The following is a 23,093-nucleotide window of genomic DNA, read 5'->3' as shown; positions in this document are numbered from 1 at the left end:
GAGCTGCACCAATTCTATGGAATGCTCTGCCCTGGACTATCAGACTAATACCTAACCTCCAAAGTTTCAAACGTGCTCTTAAAACCCATTTCTTTAGGCAAGCCTATAACACTCATTAACTGCATGAAGTTTTAACTCTTCCACTAACCCGTCCTGTGTCGTCCTCCCATCTGTTATCCAGCAACCAACAGGCACCAGACTTCTCTGCAGTCCCATTCACCCTGGACCTGGTATATAAGATGACGGCTGAGTGGTTCAAGCGACAGCAATTCCATTTATTATATTTTGTTCTATTCCCTAAGAAGAATGGCTTGACCGTTAAATATTCTTTTACCTCGTGTTACCCCATCATCTTCATAAACCGTAAGCTCTGGCGAGCAGGGACCTCACTCCTGTTGTTCCATACAAATGTTGTGCTCTGTTACAATACATTTGTATTTGTTTCCTATGATTTGTAAAGCGCTACGGAATATGATGGCGCTATATAAATAAAGATTATTATTATTATTATTATGGAGGCAGTGAACTAGTAGTAGATTAAAGGTGCTGCAACTATGTTAGTTGGATCTTGGGATGGAGCTGGCGCTCTGCAGCCAGGCGAGCTTTTGCCAATCCAAGCCCCTGTCTCTAGGCTACTCCCCAAACAGCACTTCTAAGAACCTTTTGTATAAGATCAAGTGTAGTAGCGTTCTTATAAGTTTAGGATATGGCGGGTGAGGGGAATGTAAACAGATGCGCAAGAAGCGCTGAAATAATATCCCTAAATGGTAAAAGTTTGCAAGTATATTTTGTGGATTACACAGCAGGGTGGCGACAAAGTTAACAACTTTGATGTGGAATGCCCTGTAATAGCTCTTGGGCGGTGTGCCTTTTATCGCCTAGGCTCAGCAGTTTCAGCACCGCCTGCTGTCGCTTAGCGACGGCACTGCTGCTGTGCCTAGAGCTACCGACTGATGGCGCCATGCCCACGGATGGTAATTCGGAGGAGGAGGAGGTGGAGGAGGGGTGGGAGGAGGTATAGTAGGCCTTTGAGACCTGGACCGAGGTAGGCCCCGCAATTCTCTGCGTCGGCAGTATATGACCAGCCCCAGGGTCAGACTCGGTCCCAGCCTGCACCAAGTTAAGTGTAGTAGCGTTCTTATAAGTTTGGGATATGGCGGGTGAGGGGAATGTAAACAGATGCGCAAGAAGCGCATGATGCGCATGGAGCTGGCGCTCCGCTGCCAGGCGAGCTTTCGCCAATTCAAGCCCCTGTCTCTAGGCTACTCCCCAAACAGCACTTCTAAGAACCTTTTGTATAAGATCAAGTGTAGTAGCGTTCTTATAAGTTTAGGATATGCCGGGTGAGGGGAATGTAAACAGATGCGCAAGAAGCGCTGAAATAATATCCCTAAATGGTAAAAGTTTGCCAGTATATTTTGTGGATAACACAGCACACAACTTTGATGTGGAATCCATGAAAACAACCCAAATTTCTGCCTGACACACCTCGTTTGATAAAGGGACGATGTATGGAGGCAGCTATATGGACGACTTTTGGAGGTAGCAATGGAGACAACGTGTGGAGGCTGCTATGGAGACAATTTAATTTGGATAGTGCCTGTATGTGGCAGTCCCAAACATTTTTCAAACCAGAGGAGCAGGTAGGTGGCCCTCCAGTAAAATGGAATAGATTGAGTGCCTGTATGTGGCAGTCCCAAAAATGTTTCAAACCAGAGGAGCAGGTAGGTGGCCCTGCAGTAAAATGGAATAGATTGAGTGCCTGTATGTGGCAGTCCCAAAAATTTTTCAAACCAGAGGAGCAGGTAGGTGGCCCTCCAGTAAAATGGAATAGATTGAGTGCCTGTATGTGGCAGTCCCAAAAATGTTTCAAACCAGAGGAGCAGGTAGGTGGCCCTGCAGTAAAATGGAATAGATTGAGTGCCTGTATGTGGCAGTCCCAAAAATTTTTCAAACCAGAGGAGCAGGTAGGTGGCCCTCCAGTAAAATGGAATAGATTGAGTGCCTGTATGTGGCAGTCCCAAAAATGTTTCAAACCAGAGGAGCAGGTAGGTGGCCCTGCAGTAAAATGGAATAGATTGAGTGCCTGTATGTGGCAGTCCCAAAAATTTTTCAAACCAGAGGAGCAGGTAGGTGGCCCTCCAGTAAAATGGAATAGATTGAGTGCCTGTATGTGGCAGTCCCAAAAATGTTTTAAACCAGAGGAGCAGGTAGGTGGCCCTGCAGTAAAATGGAATAGATTGAGTGCCTGTATGTGGCACTCACAAAAATTGTTTCAAACAGAGGACCGGGTAGGTGGCCCTCCAGAAAAATTAAATGCATGAAGTACTATAGCAAGAGCCAGTGGGCCCTGTCAAAAAATAGCCATTTTCCTCTGCTTTACTGTACAAAGAGGAGGAGAAGGAGGAAAATGAGGAGGAGGAGGAGTGGATCAATTATTCAGGTTGAGCTTCCTTCACCTGGTGGAGATTGGAAATTCTGAGAAATCCAGCCTTTATTCATTTTAATAAGCGTCAGCCTGTCAGCGCTGTCAGTCGACAGGCGTGTACGCTTATCGGTGATGATGCCACCAGCTGCACTGAAAACCCGCTCGGACAAGACGCTAGCGGCAGGGCAGGCAAGAACCTCCAAGGCGTACAGCGCCAGTTCGTGCCACATGTCCAGCTTTGAAACCCAGTAGTTGTAGGGAGCTGTGTGATCATTTAGGACGATGGTATGGTCAGCTACGTACTCCCTCACCATCTTTCTGTAAAGATCAGCCCTACTCTGCCGAGACTGGGGACAGGTGACAGTGTCTTGCTGGGGTGACATAAAGCTGGCAAAAGCCTTGTAAAGCGTACCCTTGCCAGTGCTGGACAAGCTGCCTGCTCGCCTACTCTCCCTCGCTACTTGTCCCGCAGAACTACGCACTCTGCCGCTAGCGCTGTCAGAAGGGAAATACTGTTTCAGCTTGTGCACCAGGGCCTGCTGGTATTCATGCATTCTCACACTCCTTTCCTCTGCAGGGATGAGAGTGGAAAGATTTTGCTTGTACCGTGGGTCCAGGAGAGTGAACACCCAGTAATCGGTGCTGGAATAAATTCTTTGAACGCGAGGGTCACGGGATAGGCAGCCTAGCATGAAATCTGCCATATGCGCCAGAGTACCAACGCGTAAGAATTCACTCCCCTCACTGGCCTGACTGTCCATTTCCTCCTCCTCCAACTCCTCCAACTCCTCTTCTTCTGCCCATACACGCTGAACAGTAAAGGACTCAACAATGGTCCCCTCTTGTGTCTCACCAACATTCTCCTCCTCTTCCTCCTCATCCTCCTCCACCTCCACCTCCTCCGATATGCGCTGAGAAACAGACCTGAGGGTGCTTTGGCTATCAACAAGGGAATATTCTTCCCCTGTCTCTTGTGACGAGCGCAAAGCTTCCGACTTCATGCTGACCAGAGAGTTTTTCAATAGGCCAAGCAGCGGGATGGTGAGGCTGATGATGGCGGCATCGCCACTGACCATCTGTGTTGACTCCTCAAAGTTACTCAGCACCTGACAGATATCAGACATCCACGTCCACTCCTCATTGTAGACTTGAGGAAGCTGACTGACCTGACTACCAGTTCTGGTGGAAGTTGACATCTGGCAGTCTACAATCGCTCTGCGCTGCTGGTAAACTCTGGATAACATGGTCAGTGTTGAATTCCACCTCGTGGGCACGTCGCACAACAGTCGGTGAGCGGGCAGTTGGAGGCGGCGCTGCGCTGCCCTGAGAGTGGCAGCATCTGGGCTGGACTTCCTGAAATGCGCACAGATGCGGCGCACCTTCGTGAGCAAATCAGACAGATTGGGGTATGTCTTGAGGAAACGCTGAACTATCAGATTTAACACATGGGCCAGGCATGGCACATGTGTCAGTCTGCCGAGTTGCAGAGCCGCCACCAGGTTACGGCCGTTGTCACACACAACCATTCCCGGCTTGAGGTTCAGCGGTGCCAGCCACAGATCAGTCTGCGCCGTGATGCCCTGTAATAGCTCTTGGGCGGTGTGCCTTTTGTCGCCTAGGCTCAGCAGTTTGAGCACCGCCTGCTGTCGCTTAGCGACGGCACTGCTGCTGTGCCTAGAGCTACCGACTGATGGCGCCGTGCCCACGGATGGTAGTTCGGAGGAGGAGGTGGAGGAGGGGTGGGAGGAGGAGGAGGCATAGTAGGCCTGAAACACCTGGACCGAGGTAGGCCCCGCAATCCTCGGCGTCGGCAGTATATGAGCAGCCCCAGTGTCAGACTCGGTCCCAGCCTCCACCAAGTTAACCCAATGTGCCGTCAGCGATATATAGTGGCCCTGCCCGGCAGCACTCGTCCACGTGTCCGTGGTCAGGTGGACCTTGTCAGAAACGGCGTTGGTCAGGGCACGGATGATGTTGTCTGACACGTGCTGGTGCAGGGCTGGGACGGCACATCGGGAAAAGTAGTGGCGGCTGGGGACCGAATACCGAGGGGCGGCCGCCGCCATGAGGTTGCGAAAGGCCTCGGTCTCTACTAGCCTATAGGGCAGCATCTCCAGGCTAAGCAATCTGGAGATGTGCACATTAAGGGCTTGGGCGTGCGGGTGGGTTGCACTATATTTGCGTTTCCGCTCCAGCGTCTGGGGTATGGAGAGCTGAACGCTGGTGGATGCTGTGGAGGATCGTGGAGGCGACGATGGGGTTTTTGTGGCAGGGTCCTGGGCAGGGGGCTGACTAGCAGCTGACACAGGGGAAGGAGCAGTGGTGTGCACGGCCGGAGGTGAACGGGCTTGTTGCCACTGAGTGGGGTGTTTAGCATTCATATGCCTGCGCATACTGGTGGTAGTTAAGCTAGTAGTGGTGGAACCCCTGCTGAGCCTGGTTTGGCAAATGTTGCACACCACAGTCCGTCGGTCATCCGGTGTTTCCTTAAAGAACCTCCAGACTTCTGAAGATCTAGCCCTCGCCGCAGGAGCCCTCGCCACGGGAGCTTCACTAGTTGACACATTTGGCGCTGATGCACCAGCTCTGGCCCTGCCTCTCCGTCTGGCCCCACCACTGCCTCTTCCAACCTGTTCTGGTCGAGGACTCTCCTCCGTCTCAGAAGCACTGTGTTCACCCGGCCTCTCAACCCAGCTTGGGTCTGTCACCTCATCATCCTCCGATCCCTCAGTCTGCTCCCCCCTCGGACTTCCTGCCCTGACAACAACTTCCCCACTGTCTGACAACCGTGTCTCCTCATCGTCGGACACCTCTTTACACACTTCCACTACGTCAAGAAGGTCATCATCACCCACAGACTGTGACTGTTGGAAAACCTGGGCATCAGAAAATTGCTCAGCAGCAACCGGACAAGTGGTTTGTGACTGTGGGAAGGGTCCAGAAAACAGTTCCTCAGAGTATGCCGGTTCAAATGCCAAATTTTCCTGGGAGGGGGCAGACTGGGGGGGAGGAGGCTGAGGTGCAGGAGCTGGAGGAGTGGCGATTTCGGTGACATGGGTGGACTGCGTGGAAGACTGACTGGTGGTGGACAAATTGCTCGAAGCATTGTCAGCAATCCACGACATCACCTGTTCGCACTGTTCTGGCCTCAACAGTGCTCTACCACGAGTCCCAGTAACTTCAGACATGAACCTAGGGAGTGTAGCTCTGCGGCGTTCCCCTGCTCCCTCATCAGCAGGTGGTGTCTCACCCCGCCCAGGACCACGGCCTCTGACCCCTGCAGTAGTTGGACGCCCACGTCCCCGCCCTCGTCCTCTACCCCTAGCCCTCGGGTTAAACATTTTTAAAATGAGAGTTATAACTTTATTTTTTTTTTTACTTTTTTTTGTTTTTTTTTGTGTTTTTTTTTTTTTTTTGTGTTTTTTTTTTTTTTTTGAGTTTTTAAAACCAAACAATGCTATCCTATTGCTATGGCTATTTTCTAGCCAAGTATCAAAGCACACTACTATGCCAGATGAGATGACACTGAGTTAGTGCCTAATTGAAATCCAACCCCTACTAAATTTTCCCACTTCGGTCTTTGCTATGGATATGTGCGTCACTAAGCGCAGAACACAGCGGTCGCAAGTCTCACTACAAATTGCTCAGAATTGGCTAGTACATGCACTGCAGAAAGTACAGCCACCAGCAGATCAACCAGAAATCAAATATATAGAACGCTACTGTATGCGTAAGTAAGCTCTTTGTATTCTCCTATGGCTATTTTCTAGCCAAGTATCAAAGCACACTACTATGCCAGATGAGATGACACTGAGTTAGTGCCTAATTGAAATCCAACCCCTACTAAATTTTCCCACTTCGGTCTTTGCTATGGATATGTGCGTCACTAAGCGCAGAACACAGCGGTCGCAAGTCTCACTACAAATTGCTCAGAATTGGCTAGTACATGCACTGCAGAAAGTACAGCCACCAGCAGATCAACCAGAAATCAAATATATAGAACGCTACTGTATGCGTAAGTAAGCTCTTTGTATTCTCCTATGGCTATTTTCTAGCCAAGTATCAAAGCACACTACTATGCCAGATGAGATGACACTGAGTTAGTGCCTAATTGAAATCCAACCCCTACTAAATTTTCCCACTTCGGTCTTTGCTATGGATATGTGCGTCACTAAGCGCAGAACACAGCGGTCGCAAGTCTCACTACAAATTGCTCAGAATTGGCTAGTACATGCACTGCAGAAAGTACAGCCACCAGCAGATCAACCAGAAATCAAATATATAGAACGCTACTGTATGCGTAAGTAAGCTCTTTGTATTCTCCTATGGCTATTTTCTAGCCAAGTATCAAAGCACACTACTATGCCAGATGAGATGACACTGAGTTAGTGCCTAATTGAAATCCAACCCCTACTAAATTTTCCCACTTCGGTCTTTGCTATGGATATGTGCGTCACTAAGCGCAGAACACAGCGGTCGCAAGTCTCACTACAAATTGCTCAGAATTGGCTAGTACATGCACTGCAGAAAGTACAGCCACCAGCAGATCAACCAGAAATCAAATATATAGAACGCTACTGTATGCGTAAGTAAGCTCTTTGTATTCTCCTATGGCTATTTTCTAGCCAAGTATCAAAGCACACTACTATGCCAGATGAGATGACACTGAGTTAGTGCCTAATTGAAATCCAACCCCTACTAAATTTTCCCACTTCGGTCTTTGCTATGGATATGTGTGCCACTAAGAGCTAAACACAACGGTAGCAAGTCCCCCTGCTAATTCCTCACAAAATGGTACTAGATGCAAATTAAAATAAAAAAAGTAGAACGTTATTGTAGCCCTAAGAAGGGCTGTTGGGTTCTTTGAGAATCACTCCTGCCTAACAGTAAGCTAATAGAACACCCTAACGCTTTCCCTGACCAGCAGCAGCTCTCTCCCTAGCGGCATCCAGACACAGAATGATCCGAGCAGCGCGGGCAGCGGCTAGTCTATCCCAGGGTCACCTGATCTGGCCAGCCAACCACTGCTATCGACGTGTAAGGGTACCACGTCATGCTGGGTGGAGTGCAGAGTCTCCTGGCTTGTGATTGGCTCTGTTTCTGGCCGCCAAAAAGCAAAACGGCGGGAGCTGCCATTTTCTCGAGCGGGCGAAGTATTCGTCCGAGCAACGAGCAGTTTCGAGTACCCTAATGCTCGACCGAGCATCAAGCTCGGACGAGCATGTTCGCTCATCTCTAATTGTTACCCTTTTGCTTGTTAGTGTAAGATTTCATTTGTAACTTTATTTATCCATTGGGTGGCCCAGTCAGTGACTGCAAGCTATATATATATATATATATATATATATATATATATATATATATATATAGTCATACATAGAGGGTTGTCAGTTACTGATAGGACCTTTTGACTGAATGGCTACTTCTGTTTTCCCACAACTATATCTGCCCACTTTCTTTTACTCTACATTGTACTGCAGATCACATTACATCTTAATGACAGCTTCCTCTTTTATAATTCCAGCCTGTCTCTATCAGTCCTACTGTATACAATTTTGGTTGCCCCAGAACCCAACCATAAGTTTTTTGGCTTAGGGTTGGGCAGGGCAGATTCTTCTCATTAATATCTTCTCCTTGCTGCTTGCTGCAGTCTCTCTCTCTGCACTGGCCCCTCCCCCCTGCATTCCAAGACAACCTCACAAGCAGATGCTTACAGGCAATTCCTGTCGTCAAGCAGAAGTGTGAGGAGACTAAATCTACAAACTACAGATAAGATCTTTATAGCTCGGGAAGGAGTTATAGCAGAGCTAACTGTATATTTTACAGCTGAGATATAGCAGAGATGTAGCAGAGCTTTAGAGTGTCATTGTGTGTTATATCCATCTCATGGATTTCATCATCTCTCATCTGTCTTATCATTCTTTTTCTATTTGTCAGATACTAGTATGTAACCTGTAGCCTGATAATCTAAGCATGTTGTCAGCACACAGCATCTCATAGCACAGCATAGTCTCCTGACCATCACTGAGTTATAGAAGCTAAAACATCAATAAAACTGAGTAAAATTGTAAAGTAAGGGGTTAAAATGATCCTTATGTGTAAACATCACTGGGGATTAAACTTTGAGAAATTTCTTTCACGGGAAAACCCCTGTGATGACTTCAATCTTAGAGCTATAGATAGGCCACTTTATGACTTAATGGTTTACAGGACAGTCTGTCCAGTAATATATACAGAGTTTGGATACTGGTGAAGATTCAGTACCAAAGGGTCGCAGAGGTGCTCACACACGGATATCAACTTTAGGGTATTACAAGATACTACTACAAAAGTACCTAAGGTAAATCTCCATCTAAAAGTCTACCTTAGAAGGGAACACTCTTCCTTTTTATATTTCCTTCTACTAGATCCTGGTGGAACAATGTAATATACAATAACATTCACTCTAATGATTCTATATTCCAAGTGGGAAGAGTGTAACGTCCGTGCCTAAACATCGCTCTATCTGTAGTTGGCAGAATAGATGGTGTTAACTTGTGTGGGAACTGTGGCTTAGTGTTTGTGTTTGGACTAACTGAGCCACACCCTGCTCCTTGCATTTCAGCCCTGCCCAGCAAGGGTTACTAGCATGATGGACAGTTTCTTTATTACAACATCTCCTGAACATGGTTTATCTCTTTTGAATTCCCTTTGAGATGTCTTAAGCTCCATGCAGTAATTCTCCACACTGCGCCCACACCAGTAACTTACTGTAAAATGCCACCCCCCATTTTAATTATATACAGGACTCCATATACAGCCATATACAGTAGTTGAAATGTTGCCCCCTGTAGACAGACCAACCATTTTAAAAGCCTTATCCATAAATGCTCCCCTTCTCAATGAGGCCCCCATATATAATTTGGTGACATGCTGAAGTCAGTCCTTAAGACAGTTCTTATGAACAGCAACTAACCCCCATTTTAATTCTGGGCACCATATTTAGACCCCTCCCCAATGTAGTCAAATATATAGCCCCTTAAACCACCCCCTAATTCTCCTGGTTTAACATATAAAGCCCCCCCTAAGGAATTATTATGAAGAATGTGGCCAGTTTAAACATAATAAAACAGTTACTCACCTTTTCCCAGCTCTTCTGTCGGGTTACAGCTCTATGTAGGGAGAAGGTCAGTGGCAGGTTGGTACTTCAGGTGCTTTGTTCAGGGGAATGCCTGTATCACCCACTTTACCATCTATCCTACTGCTGCCCCCCTTCAGGGCTCTGAATCTCCCGCCTGAGGGGAAAATGTCCTTCCTCCTCACAACAAATGTGGCTGTATATGCCATTAGGCACAATTGTTCACCTCCTTATCCCAGCACACTGACCTCTGTGTAGGCCACATATGTCTAGCATTCTCAGTGAGATTACAAAACTTGTGGAGCACACAGCAATCAATGATAAAATCCTATGCCCGCCAAATATTTTTTTATTATAACTTCCCTCATTCCTTTATTTCATTTCAACCTCCCCTTTAAGCCTTTTTATTTTCAAAAAACTGCCAAAATTGTTAAACCAACATACTTTTCCGCTACTGCACACTTGACTGATTGGCAATACTAACACATGCTAAATGAAACCAACCAAAATAGTCTTTTCATGTCATAGATGCATTTGTTTTACAATCAGCAGCTCATTTCTACCGTCCACATTTCTGCTTTCTTCTGCCACATGGCTGAGTTTCCATGGTGAAAGATTAGAAAACTGATTCCAATTGAGTTCTAAACTATAATAGATACATACTGAAAGCTTCCAACTTGTGCTAAGGAAGGTTTCACGGTTCGATTACCCAAGTATATATTAAGTACTTCAGTTCCTACCCTACTCTACAGAACCACATACATTTTCCATTTAAACAATTGCTTCACTTTGCGCTGGCATTAAAGTACATTCATGTCCTCACCTCTTGTAGGTGATGCGTCACTTATTCTGATACAGTTTAATTTTTTTAGTCCGCATTGTTTCTGAGCAGCCAGTGTTGCTAGTTTTAACATCAAGTTAGGTAGCCCAAGACCTGAAGCCACCCACCTTACAGTGGTGCACCTAATTATCATATTGGGTTGCTCAGACTAGAAACACCAACTGCTAAGAAGAGGTGAGGGCTAGAGAACAAATCTCAACTGTGCAAGAATCAGTGGCTTGACAGCTAATACAAGTGATTGAAGATCCTCCATTGAAGATATTTTCCAGGATATAAACCATCAATAAATTATCTGTGGGATTAGCAGCTCAAGTCTTTTCACTGCAGCATCCGACACAGCAACACAGATGTATACACATATTGGGTGAGATTTATCAATCTGTCTTCTCCAGAATCATGGTTTAGTTTGCACATGAAATGCTGTTTAGCACATTTATTGAGGGTTTAAGGCTCTCAGATAATTCAGTTGTAAAGTAGACCAACTAATATACGTATGTTCTAATGTGAGACACAAGATAAAACATCCAGCATGATTTATTTGTTGTAGAATAAGACCAATGAAATTGTATTGCTGTGATTCAACTGCCCCTCCATTTTCCCTTCAGTTGAGAGATTCCATAGTTGAAGACTATCAATGTTGTTGTTGTCATTCATTCATAATAACCTTTTCATGACTGGAATTGTTTTAGGTTTTCTAAACTGTTGAAAAATGTGGACCTTTTCATTTTTCAGGGCTCATGAATATTTTAAAGGGGAGCTGTAATTGGTTGCCATGAGCAACTAAGCACATTCTTACCCTTAGGCAGCTTGATAAATCTCCCCCTCAGTGTGCATGACAGTGAGGCTGAATGTGCCCGCCAATTTACACTGTCAGACAGAGGTCTCCTTTTGGCCTCCATCTAATCAGTATACATGTAACTTCAGCAAGCAATACAGGACTTAATGTAATACTATAGTAATGTACCACTCAGAGGCGTAACTACAGGGGTAGCAGCCATAACAGCTGCTATGGGGCCCACAGTATCAGGGGGGCCCAGCATCTGTTGTATTGGGTTTGAATATGCTGTATGCTGTGTATACGATGCATGGGTGTATCCAGTACTGTATGTATATATTTTTTAACCCCTTCACGCTTGACTTAGCGCTCAGTGGCGGATATATCCGCCACGGCGCTTATGCCGGCTCGGCTCTGGATCAGAGCCGAACCGGCATCGGGAAATACGGGGTGCCAGCTGTAACTAATAGCCGGCACCCCAGTGTAACACCCGCGGTCGGAGTGGGCTCCGATCGCGGGTGTGTAACCCGTTAAATGCCGCGGTCAGCACGACCGCGGCATCTAACATGCCTCTGGGGGTCTTTCCCCCACGATCGCCCCCCCAGAACCGTTTTCGGGGGACGCCAATCGCTGCTATGGAAGTGCTGGGGTCCGATCTGGTCCCCAGCACTGCCTGCAGGCACTGCCAGTAAGATGGCGTCTGTGACGTCATCTTACTGGCATAGTGCCAGCCTATGCAAGTGCATAGGCTAACACTGATAATACCCTGCAATACATGATTATTGCAGAGTATGATTGCTTGGTCATTTCCCATGGTGGAAAAAGTGAAAAAGTAAAAAAAAAATGTTATTCAATAAAAAATAAAGTAATAAATCAATAAAAATGCCCATAAGCCCCATAACATATAAAGAGACATATAACCCCAAAAAAGTCTAAATCATAACAAAAATCCCACATATATAGTATCACCGCGTCCGTAACAACCCGTAGAATACAAGTAAATCATTATTGAACCCGTACGATGAACGCCGTTAAAAAAAACTATTGAAAACCCACCAAAAATTAACATTTTTACCTATTCAATCTTACAAAAAATGCCATCAAAAGTGATCAAAAAAACATATGTACTCCATAATGATACTGCTGCAAGGTACAGCATGTCCCGCAAAAAACAAGCCATCAACCAGCTCCCAAGTCAAAAAAGTAAAAATGTTATGCCACTTGGAAGATGGCAATGCAAAAATGATAGATTTTTTCCCACATTACGGTTTTATTTGACAAATTTAGTAAAATGTAAGAAAATATATTCAAGTCTGGTATCCCCGTAATCGTATCGTCCCATAGAATAAAGCTAACATGATTATTAGGCTAAACGGTGAATACGAAAAAAAAAAGTCAAAAATCCAGTACAGAATTGATGCTTTTCTACTCATACCCTCAAAAACAAGTTCCTAAATTTTCAACAATAGGTGATACCAACCCCAAAATGGCATCTCATCCCGCAAAAAAAAATGCCAGCACATGGCCCCAATAACAAAAAAGCGAAATTTTATAGCCTACAAAAGGGACCAAAGAGGAAACTAAAATCCTGGCAGCTGCAGGTCCCTCCTTCCATTCTGCGCCTCCCTGTGTACCCATAAAACAAGTAACGTCCACATGTGGGGGGTCTCTGCACTCGGGAGAAATTGCAGAACAAATTGTATGGTGGGTTTTCTATTTTTATTTTTTGGAAATGTGTAAATTTTAGGGCTAAATGAGCATATAACCGGAACAATTTGACCAATCTAAATTTCACCTCCATTTTGATTCAATTACTATGAAGATCTCAAGGGGTTAACAATCTTCCTAAAAGCTGTTTCTGATAGTTTGAGGGGTGCAGATTTGAAAATGGGTTGATTATATACGGGGGTTTTGATACTAAATATGTAAAATTTCATTCAAAACTGTATTTATCCGCAAAAGAGTAAATTCTGAAAATACGGAAAATCGCTATTCGATTTGTAAGCCGAGCGACATGAAAATATATTATCCAGACATTTCAAAAATTATGAAAATGTAAAGTAGACACATGGGAAATGTTATGCAGCAACTTATTTAGGTGGTAAATCTATCTACCTGAAAATGTAATGATTTTGAATTTCAAAAAAGTGAGATTTTTCAAAAAATTCATCATTTTTTCTTTTTTGGAAAATAAACGCAAAACTTATCAGCCAACATTTACCACTAAAATGAAGTACAACATGTGGGGAAAAAACAATCTCAGAATCATTTGATAAGTAACAGTGTTCAAAAGTTATAACCATATAAAGAGACGCAGGTCAGAATCCAAAAAATGGGGCTGAGCCTTACGCTGTAAAATGGCTGCGTCCTTAAGGGGTTAAAAGAGGTGAGTGGGGCCCCATTTATAAGTCTGCTCTGGGGCCCTACCTCTCCTAGTTATGCCCCTGGTACCACTGTATAATTCTGCTTCCTGCTGGATAAAAAGCATTCATCCAACAGAGGCCATAAGAGCCTATGAAAGCTATATGCCTCCACAGAATGTATATTTCCTCAATGATTCCTCAACCATCAAAATCCATTATGATAAGAGACACTCACTCATAGATCTAGGCACTGTGACTGTGGTTATCTTCTTATATTTGGTATCCATGGTCTCCCTCCTTCTAAAATAAACTTTTACAATTATGCTAATGAGCTAGAAAGGGCTCTGGGGGACATTATCAGAGCCTAGGAGCAACGGAGTAAAACTTAGATTTCTATCCAGCAGAAGTAAACAATGAAGCTTCCTATGAAATGTTTTGTGATAAGTGTCTAGTAGTTGTTCATAACTGTGGCATTGGATCACATTGTTGAGGGAGATCTTTGGAACATAGTGTGGCCTTTATTAAGACTTAGCCAGAAGCAGAATTTTCCATCCACAGATCAGTGGCTATGTCAGGGAACTGCAACTTAAGTCATTAGGTCATCCGTATTAGCCAGGGGCTAGCTAACTGCTGTGACTTCTGTATTTGTAGTATTAAAATAAAATAATGCTGACTAAGACCTCATGCACATTGCAATTATATTGAGCGCTGTAATGATTTGTCTTCTGGATTAGTTGAGGAATCATGAACTGTAATCCCTTCTAGAAGGATTAAAAATGATCTGCCAGATTATCTGATCTTGGTTTATACATTGCATCTGTGTGCTTGAGGTCTAACTAAAAGTGTGACATTTAAAATTAAAGAAATATCTAGTGGCAAAATCCAGCATGATAAAACAGGGACACTTATTCGCAGATCCAGGTACTGTGACTGTGGTAATCTTCTTATTTTGCCAAGCCATGGCCTCCTTCCTTTGAAAATAAACTTTTAAATTATGCTATACTATTATGGCGCAGCATTGGGAAGTGGGTATGGAGAGGGCCTCTCCATACAGGGTGGGTGTTTGCTGCATATTACAGCAAACACCCACTGGTGACACCCCAGGCGGTGCTGGCTCGATCGCAGGGGTGAACGATTGAAATGGCTCTGGCAAATTTGATGGAGCCATTTAAATCCTGCAAGCACATTTTAAATAATGTCACTGGAAAACCAAAAAACAAGCCCTATTACAGCTCTGCAACTGGAAAAATAAAAAGTAAGGATTTACATTGCAGCAGATTCATCAAAACTGGTATACGGTCTTTATTCATCTGGTGCTTCCTGCACTGCTCTGGAAGTGTGCACCATTTGTTTGGGTGCACTTTGTTCACGCTGCAGAATTGTGGCACACTTAGAATTGTGGCGCACATCAGTAATTAATGTGGCACAAACTCCGACTAAGCAATAACACGCCTCATTTAGGTGTACACTTTTCTGTCTTTCTGTCTTGGACACAGTGCAACCATGACAAAAACTGGTGCAGACACTTTAACCTCTTCCCGCTCAGCGTCCGATATATCGGACGCTGAGCTCAGTGACTTAGCGCTCAGCGTCCGATATATCGGACGCTGAGCTGATGCCGGTTTGGCTCAAGATCTGAGCCGAACCGGCATCGGGAAAGACGGGGTGCCGGCTGTGACTGATAGCCGGCACCCCAGTGTAACACCCGCGATCGGAGTTGTCTCCGATCGCAGGTGCTTAACCCGTTAAATGCCGCGGTCAGCACGACCGCGGCATCTAACATGTATCTGGGGGGTCTTTCCCCCACGATCGCCCCCCCCGAACCGTTTTCGGGGGGCGCCGATCGTTGCTATAGCAACTCTGGGGTCCGATCTGGACCCCAGAGTTACCTGCAAGAATTGCCAGTAAGATGGCGTCTGTGACGTCATCTTACTGGCACAGTGCCAGCCTATGCAAGTGTATAGGCTGACACTGATAATACTCTGCAATACATCAGTATTGCAGAATATTATCATGAACAAGCAATCAGAGGATTTCTTGTTCATGTACCATGGTATAAAAGTGAAAAAGTAAAAAAAAAAGTTATTCAATAAAAAAATAAAGTCATAAATCACTAAAAATGCCCCAAACCCCCAAAACATATAAAGAGACTTATAACTCAAAAAAAAGTCTAAATCATAAGACAAACCCCACATATATAGTATCACCGCATCCGTAACAACCCGTAGAATAAAAGTAAATCATTATTGAACCCGCACGATAAACGCCGTAAAAAAAAACTGTTATAAACCCTCCAAAAATTATGATTTTTACCTTTTCAATCCCACAAAAAATGCTATAAAATGTGATCAAAAACCATATGTACTGCGACATAATACTGGTGCAAAGTACAACATGTCCCGCAAAAAACAAGCCATCAACCAGCTCCGTAGCCAAAAAAGTAACAATGTTATGCCACTTGGAAGACGGCAATACATAAATGATAGATTTTTCCCCACATTAGGGTTTTGTTTGACAAATTTAGTAAAACGTAAGAAAATATATTCATGTCTGGTATCCCCGTAATCGTATCAACCCATAGAATAAAGATAACATGATTATTAGTCTATACGGTGAACACCAAAAAAAAGAAGTAAAAAATCCAGTACAGAATTGATGCTTTTCTACTCCTGTCCTCAAAAAAAGTTCCTAAATTTTCAACAATAGGTGATAAAAACCCCAAAATGGTAACACTGGAAAAAGCATCTCATCCCGCAAAAAAAATGCCGTCACATGGCCCCAATAACGAAAAAGCGAAAATTTTATAGCCTTCAAAAGGGGCCAATGAGGAAACTAAAATCCTGGCAGCTGCAGGGTGCTCCTTCCCTTCTGCGCCTCGCTGTGCCCCAATAACACAAGTCACAGCCACATGTGGGGGGTCTTTGTACTCAGGAGAAATTGCAGAACAAATTGTATGGTGGGTTTTCTATTTTTATCTTTTGGAAATGTGTACATTTTAGGGCTAAATGAACGTGTAAGGGAACAATATGACCATTCTAAATTTCACCTCCATTTTGATTCAATTACTATGAAGATCTCAAGGGGTTAACAATCTTCGTAAAAGCTGTTTCTGATAGCTTGAGGGGTGCAGATTTGAAAATGGGTTGGTTATATAGGGGGTTTTGATGCTAAATATGTAAAATTTCATTCAAAACTGTATTTATCCCCAAAATAGTCAATTCTGAAAATCCGGAAAAGCGATATTCTATTTGCAAGCCGCGTGACATCAAAATAAATTATCCAGATATTTCAGAAATTATGAAAATGTAAAGTAGACAAATGGGAAATGTTATTCAGCAACTTATTTAGGTGGTAAATCGATCTGCCTGAAAACGGAATGATTTTGAATTTCGAAAATGGCAAATTTTTCCAAAAATTTATCATATTTTCTTTTTTTTTGTAAATAAACGCAAAACTTATCTGCCAAAATTTACCACTAAAATGAAGTACAACATGTGGGGAAAAAAACTATCTCAGAATCGTTTTGATAAGTAACAGTGTTCAAAAGTTATAACTGTATAAAGAGACGCAAGTCAGAATCCAAAAAATCGGGCTGAGCCTTAAGCTGTAAAATGGCTGCGTCCTTAAGGGGTTAGAAATACATGTGCCAGCAGTTTGTACGTTCTATTCAGTGCAAAGTCAGACAGAAAACCGGTGCAAATGCTTTAATAAATGTGGGCCACTGTGCAGGTTGTGCCAGATAATCCAATAGTGAGGCCTGCTCTTAGTTAATCTGGTCTGTTTTCAGGATGTACAAATAGTTGCACGTTCATTTTGGTGCACTTTGCTTCAAGCTGCAGTAATGTGGTGCAAGACAGAATTGTGGCACAAACTTTAACTAAATATTAATATGACCCTTTAATTGAACAGTTTTACAAAGTGTCGGAAAATATGCAACTGACACAAAAGTGGCGCAAACACTTCATAAATACATGTGCAAGCTCCATGTCTTTTTAGTGCAAACATAGACAACAAAATGGCACAGACACAAACATATATCTAGGACAATGGCTCCTATAGTTAGTTTGGCATAAGGTTACAAAGAGTATTATGGAAAGTTCGGGATGAAAATTTGCATTTCTAACACAGTTTATGACATTCTCTGGGTTATGGGAACATCTTTTCAAAATGTTGTGACTGTAATTGCTAAGGGGCGGTTTCCTGTAGTGCACATGCATACACAGATACATGCATACACAGCCAGCTTTCTATATTAGGTGCATATTTTTTATGTTTATGTCTTCTGATTTTTTTATTTGCTATACAAATTGAGATATACCAGAGGGATGGCACAAACTCTTTTCTTGTTAAGTGACCCAAAGTTATTCAGGTTAAAATCTTTACAGCTTTCTTTCTTCTCTCTTTTGTTCCAGACATTTTAGGTATCAGAGACCTCTCCAACTGAAAAGAAATGGCTTTGGAGAACAATACCCATCGCAGTTATTCAATTATACCATGCTTCATCTTTGTGGAGGTAAGTGCGCGGCTTCGCCTTGGAAAGCAGCAGGGTTGCTATGGTTACAGTTGCAGATCAGTAAACAAGTCACTGTAAAGCTTCATATCCAGTTGATATCTACCAGGTTTTATTGTTATTACATTGTATGTGTCACTAAAAAATCTGATAGAGCAGCTGCAAGACATACTTCACATTGCGGTATACAGAATATAGGAGATCTTTCCTTTTAAAATATATTAATAATCTTGTATTTGATGAGGAGCCTTCATTTAGAGAGAAAATATTAGCCTTCTGGAGATGAATAGGAGTCTGTAACGGCCACCACAAAGAGTGACCACAGCATTAGGAATAGAGTATACCACACTAGCATCACATTAGCAGTGACAACAGATTTCTTCCCTCTCCGGGCATTCTCTTCATGAGATTACATGGAACATGAATGAACAGATGCTGACCTGTCACTGTGAGTGTCACTTTATCTTGGTGCTGGGAGCGATAACAGCAATGTCACGCAGGGTTCACATCATGGCACTGGTTTACAAAGATGTCAGACGGCCCAGACATACTGTGGTCCAATGACTGATGAGCCAGAGGAGATCACGGCATGGAAAAGTTGATTTTACCATTGGGATCTTACATGATTATATAACGTTTTTATATTACGAAAGCCTGGCAATTTTCATACTAAGCAGTACAGTGATATAAAATATTATATGTTAACATAGAATATTATATTATGTTTACTTTTTGGACTTGTACAATAAATGGCTTTTATCAAAAAGTCTGGTTTATTAGGATTGCTGGAATGGGGGATCACATGCATGGACCAGATGGAGAGTTGAATGGCTGCCAGGCAATACTATTTGTGGTTGGATGTGGATACATTTCCTCAGCAAACCTCATAACTGGAAATTGTAAGAGAGTTTTTCTGAACTGTACACACCTGTATGTGACTAGAGCTGTCCGACACCCTGTCCTGTATTACAGGGATTTTCACAATCAGATCAGTCATCAGTATTAGATCAGTGGTGGCCTAAAATTTAGCACCCACGATTAGTAGGTCCTAGATGCAACTGGCACTGGAAGTAACACAAAGAATTAGTCAGACAATTATCTTATCCTGTGAAGTGACAGGGATGAGGTCATTATCTGACAAGGAGGGATGAAAAGTCTTTTACTGCACCAGATTTAGACTGCACAAGTGGAAAAAAAAATTTGTGAGAAAACAACTTTAGATTAGGAAGTCATTTTATGAAGCCTGAACTTGATTTTTGTGCCAGTTACTAGACAACTAGACAACTTATTATTTTAGAGTAAAAGGTGATGCATCCTTGAGTCCAGAACAAAGTTAACTCAATATTTAGACAAAAGGACTCAAGATTCAGGCCAAAAGATTCAATGCCCATGCCCTAGCTCAGTGATGGCGAACCTTTTATAGACCGGGTGTCCAAACTACAACCATCGTTGTAGCTTCTCTCCAGGGTCTCTCTGTACAGGAAGAAGGGTGGGTCCAGCAGGAGGACCTCCAAAGATAATGCAGTTCTGTCAAAACCCTCTCACTTTTCCCGCAGTTCCAAACAGCCAATAAAGTGTTGCTTTAAAATAGCATTTCTTAAGTTGCCTGAGACTGCAGGAAGATGCAGTGTTTGGTGAACTCTGTTCCGGGCGATGGCCCGCAGAAAGGGCTCTGAGTGCCACCTCTGGCACCCGTGCCATAGATTCGCCACCACTGAACAAGCTCCTTTGGCCTGGCATTGCCCCTGTCCTTTAGTGATTTCCTGCTTTTCTGAATTGTGACTATTATGAGAAAGTGGGTAAAGTGTGACATGGTTTTAATGTACTTGATTGGGCACTGCCACTTACACTAGAGTAGAAGTATGGTTGTAAAAAATATTTTACAGAGCAAACAATGTATAAGGTGAGGATTCAAATCTGCACCTGATTTACCACCAATAAGATGCAGCTACCTTTTTAAAAGGAATGAGCATAATTCACATACAAATGGGTCTTTAAAATATAAGCTAATATGTAATTAGTTGTTATTTACAATTTTGCTCCCCTTAGCAGAAAAATGTCGTAGACATACGCAGTAATGAAGAATTAAGATGCTACTGGCCCTTTAATCAGTCCGTTGATTTTCTCTGCCCGGAACAGACACAGGACAGAAGATTCCTGCTGGTCACATGTCCACATCACATTTCCTACAGTGTTGGCAGTAACACACATCATGACTAGGGCAACAGAGCAAGAAAGTCTGTTAGATCGTCAATGGGGGCAGAGCATGAGAGGGAGGACGAGTTCATGAAAACTAAAGGATCATGGTACCTGCAGTTTCTAGTGATGGCCATCTTGGTGATAACTCCACCTACTTTTGAAAGCCCAAAACATTTTGTGAATCATAAAATCAAACTATTTAAGCTCTATTTTGTGACTTATGATATTGGGTTTTTTATATTCATTTAATTATAGCTTTATTTGCTTCCCGCAATTGGTGCCAGCACTGATTGTGGGTGTTAACAGCAGTCGGAAGGGGGCTTGAGCCAAACTTGGCCCCAAACTTCTAATGAAATTGGAGGTTGAGGCTGGGGTATCCGAACTCGCATAGTTTAGTACCAACCTGAACCATGTCGTTCAGGTCCGCTCAACACTGCTCACAATTAAAAATGCAAACAATATATTTTAAAATGTCTCAAAATAAAAGATTTGCAGTTAATTTTAATGATTATCCACAAGGAGAATGATAAAATGTGTGGCAAGTGACATGCAAACAGGTCTGTGTATATCAGCCCAACAAATAACAATGATCATCCAGCACATCTGAATATTTTACAGCTCTCATTTAGCATGACCCCAGCTCTGATTTAGGAATCCAATTACAGAGTTGTGGCACAATCTATTATATTCATTGCCCTGAGTATTACTTTTTAATATCCATGTGCTGCCGCTGCTGCTTAGCTTGCTTTATGAGACCACTCTCCGAATTATTCAAGTAAAACAAATGCAGGATTTGTGCCTTTCCATCTTCAAAATTTCTATTGTCTTCAGGTCATATTGCCCTCCACTCAAGTCTTTCCTTATACTGAATCACATTTAATTACTGAGTGGTTACACAAGATGCACATTCTCAGGCAGGCAGGGGAAATCTAATGTGTAGACACAGCACTGTCTGCAGGCTCCTACCAACACCCACACAAAATTCATTAGAAATACCAATAACTGTTCTCAAGCATATTACACATTTGAATATTACTGGTGGTTATTAATATCCATGAATTACAGTCTGATAAAAGTTTGCATCTGCATATTTTATAGACATGGTTCCATAGTTTTATAGACATGGTTCCACAATTTATTGCATTGTAGCTCCGGTCTGCCAGAGAGATGTCCATTGTTCATGCTGTGCAATCCTTCATAAATCCCACTATACGTTTAATTTAACATTTTCTAGCAAGACCAACAGACATGTTAATAAAATGCTGCTAGTTGTATAAGGGTTCCCCCTCCTCTTCTTTATAGTCATGACATGAAATGACTGAAAATAACACTCCCACAGAGGAGCTTTCCCACGTTCCAGAATAGCATTTGACCTAGTTTTGTATTGCTATGGATGTATACAATGTATAACTTTCAGGGCTTTTGGAGATCTTAGAGGCTTCTATTTTCTGTTTATCCTGTTTCCTGTGTTAAAATTTTAGATAATGATTATATAGTGATATTTGCTGATTTCTGTTCAGCGGAGGCCCATTATCATTCAAAGGAAACTTATCTTAGAGGGTGCTAAATCTGGCATTTGATTTTGATGTTTTTTTTCAACTTTTTCCAAAAAGTCACATTTTTTTGCACAATCTATTCAACCCCAGTTTCATACACAGCAGGGGATTGAAGAGTTCTGCTCCAAAAATTGTGAATTTTTTTGGAGGGCTTAGAAAAAGCACCAAAAAAAGCAGCTAAGCGTCAATAAAAAAAAAAGCACAAAAACCACACAGTATTGTAAATGGGTTGTTTTCCTGCAAATATTTTATTAAAAAAAACTACCTCACCATTCACATGTGGTACAGTTTTTGTTTCCTCTTTGCACTGTTGTCAATGATGTATTCTTGTTATGTTTTATTTCTATCTTGCTTCAGTTAAAGGACATCTACCACCAGGATTGTATATTATTAACCAAGTAAGCTTACATGCTGATGTGTGCCCCCTTTGTCAGGATCCGCTCTTCTATAAGCTTTTTATGCCTTTATTTTTACAAAAAAAGGCTTCAAAATGAGCCTGTGTGGCTCCACGCTCCATAGAAGTTAATGGAGCCTGGAGCCCCTCAGGCTCATTTACATAGTTTTATAGCATATTTTCTTAAAAATCAAGGTCATAAGAATTTAAAAGAAGAGTAAATCCTGATAAAGGGCGCACAAACCAACATGTTAGTTCACTTGGTTTATAATCCATGATCCTGATGGTAGATTTTCTTTAAAGGATTTTCCCATTAAAACTGGATGATGGATTAGTGTCCAATAGAATATTTTCTGTTCATCTCAAAGATGTGAATGGAACATTGGTGACATTGTGCATTACCACTCTATTAACACACAAGGGACTCAGATACCCCCTTCTAGTGATCACTGGAGTCTAGTCGCTTGGACACACAAATCCTGTGGATAAGAAATAAATTCTGTTAGGTGTTGCTAGTTTATACTTACCTCTTATGTTAGAACTCAAGGCATCCAATTCACATACTAAAGGATTGACCTTGCTCTAGACATTTCTACTTAATATTGACAATGTAATGTTTATATGAAATGAAAGCACAACTTATTGGATTTTTTTATTAATGGGATTCAATGTAAATTTCCTAGTTTGCTGGCAAGAAAGTTAAAATTTGGATCCAATTGTGTAAATCTGTACACTTTATTCTAGAGGTTGTTACTTTTATTTCTGCTTCTTTGCGCATTTTCTCATACTGAACATGTTTGATGAAATCTGCGGTCAAAGGTTTATGGGATTCTCAAAAGTTTTCCTGGAAGAGGATGGTACAGAATGACACACAAATGTACGACTGTGAGTTTAATGCCAAGAGACTTGG

At 42.7% G+C, this 23,093-nt stretch overlaps 1 protein-coding gene across 1 annotated transcript in view; it reads left to right on the top strand.

Moving 5' to 3' along the window:
* The window catches only part of PLPPR1 (phospholipid phosphatase related 1), an 82,978-nt gene that overhangs the window by 33,661 nt on the left and 26,224 nt on the right, over positions 1–23,093 (top strand). The window contains exon 2 of the mRNA XM_072154444.1: positions 17,937–18,037. Within this exon, the coding sequence (XP_072010545.1) occupies positions 17,975–18,037 (63 nt within the window). The 5' untranslated portion in view covers positions 17,937–17,974. The remainder of the gene's footprint in view (positions 1–17,936; positions 18,038–23,093) is intronic.

The sequence above is a fragment of the Engystomops pustulosus genome, chromosome 1 (assembly GCF_040894005.1).
Source record: "Engystomops pustulosus chromosome 1, aEngPut4.maternal, whole genome shotgun sequence".
NCBI classification, from domain to species: domain Eukaryota; kingdom Metazoa; phylum Chordata; class Amphibia; order Anura; family Leptodactylidae; genus Engystomops; species Engystomops pustulosus.
The sequence above is the reverse complement of the archived record's forward strand: the minus strand, read 5'-3'. Positions and strand labels throughout refer to the sequence as shown.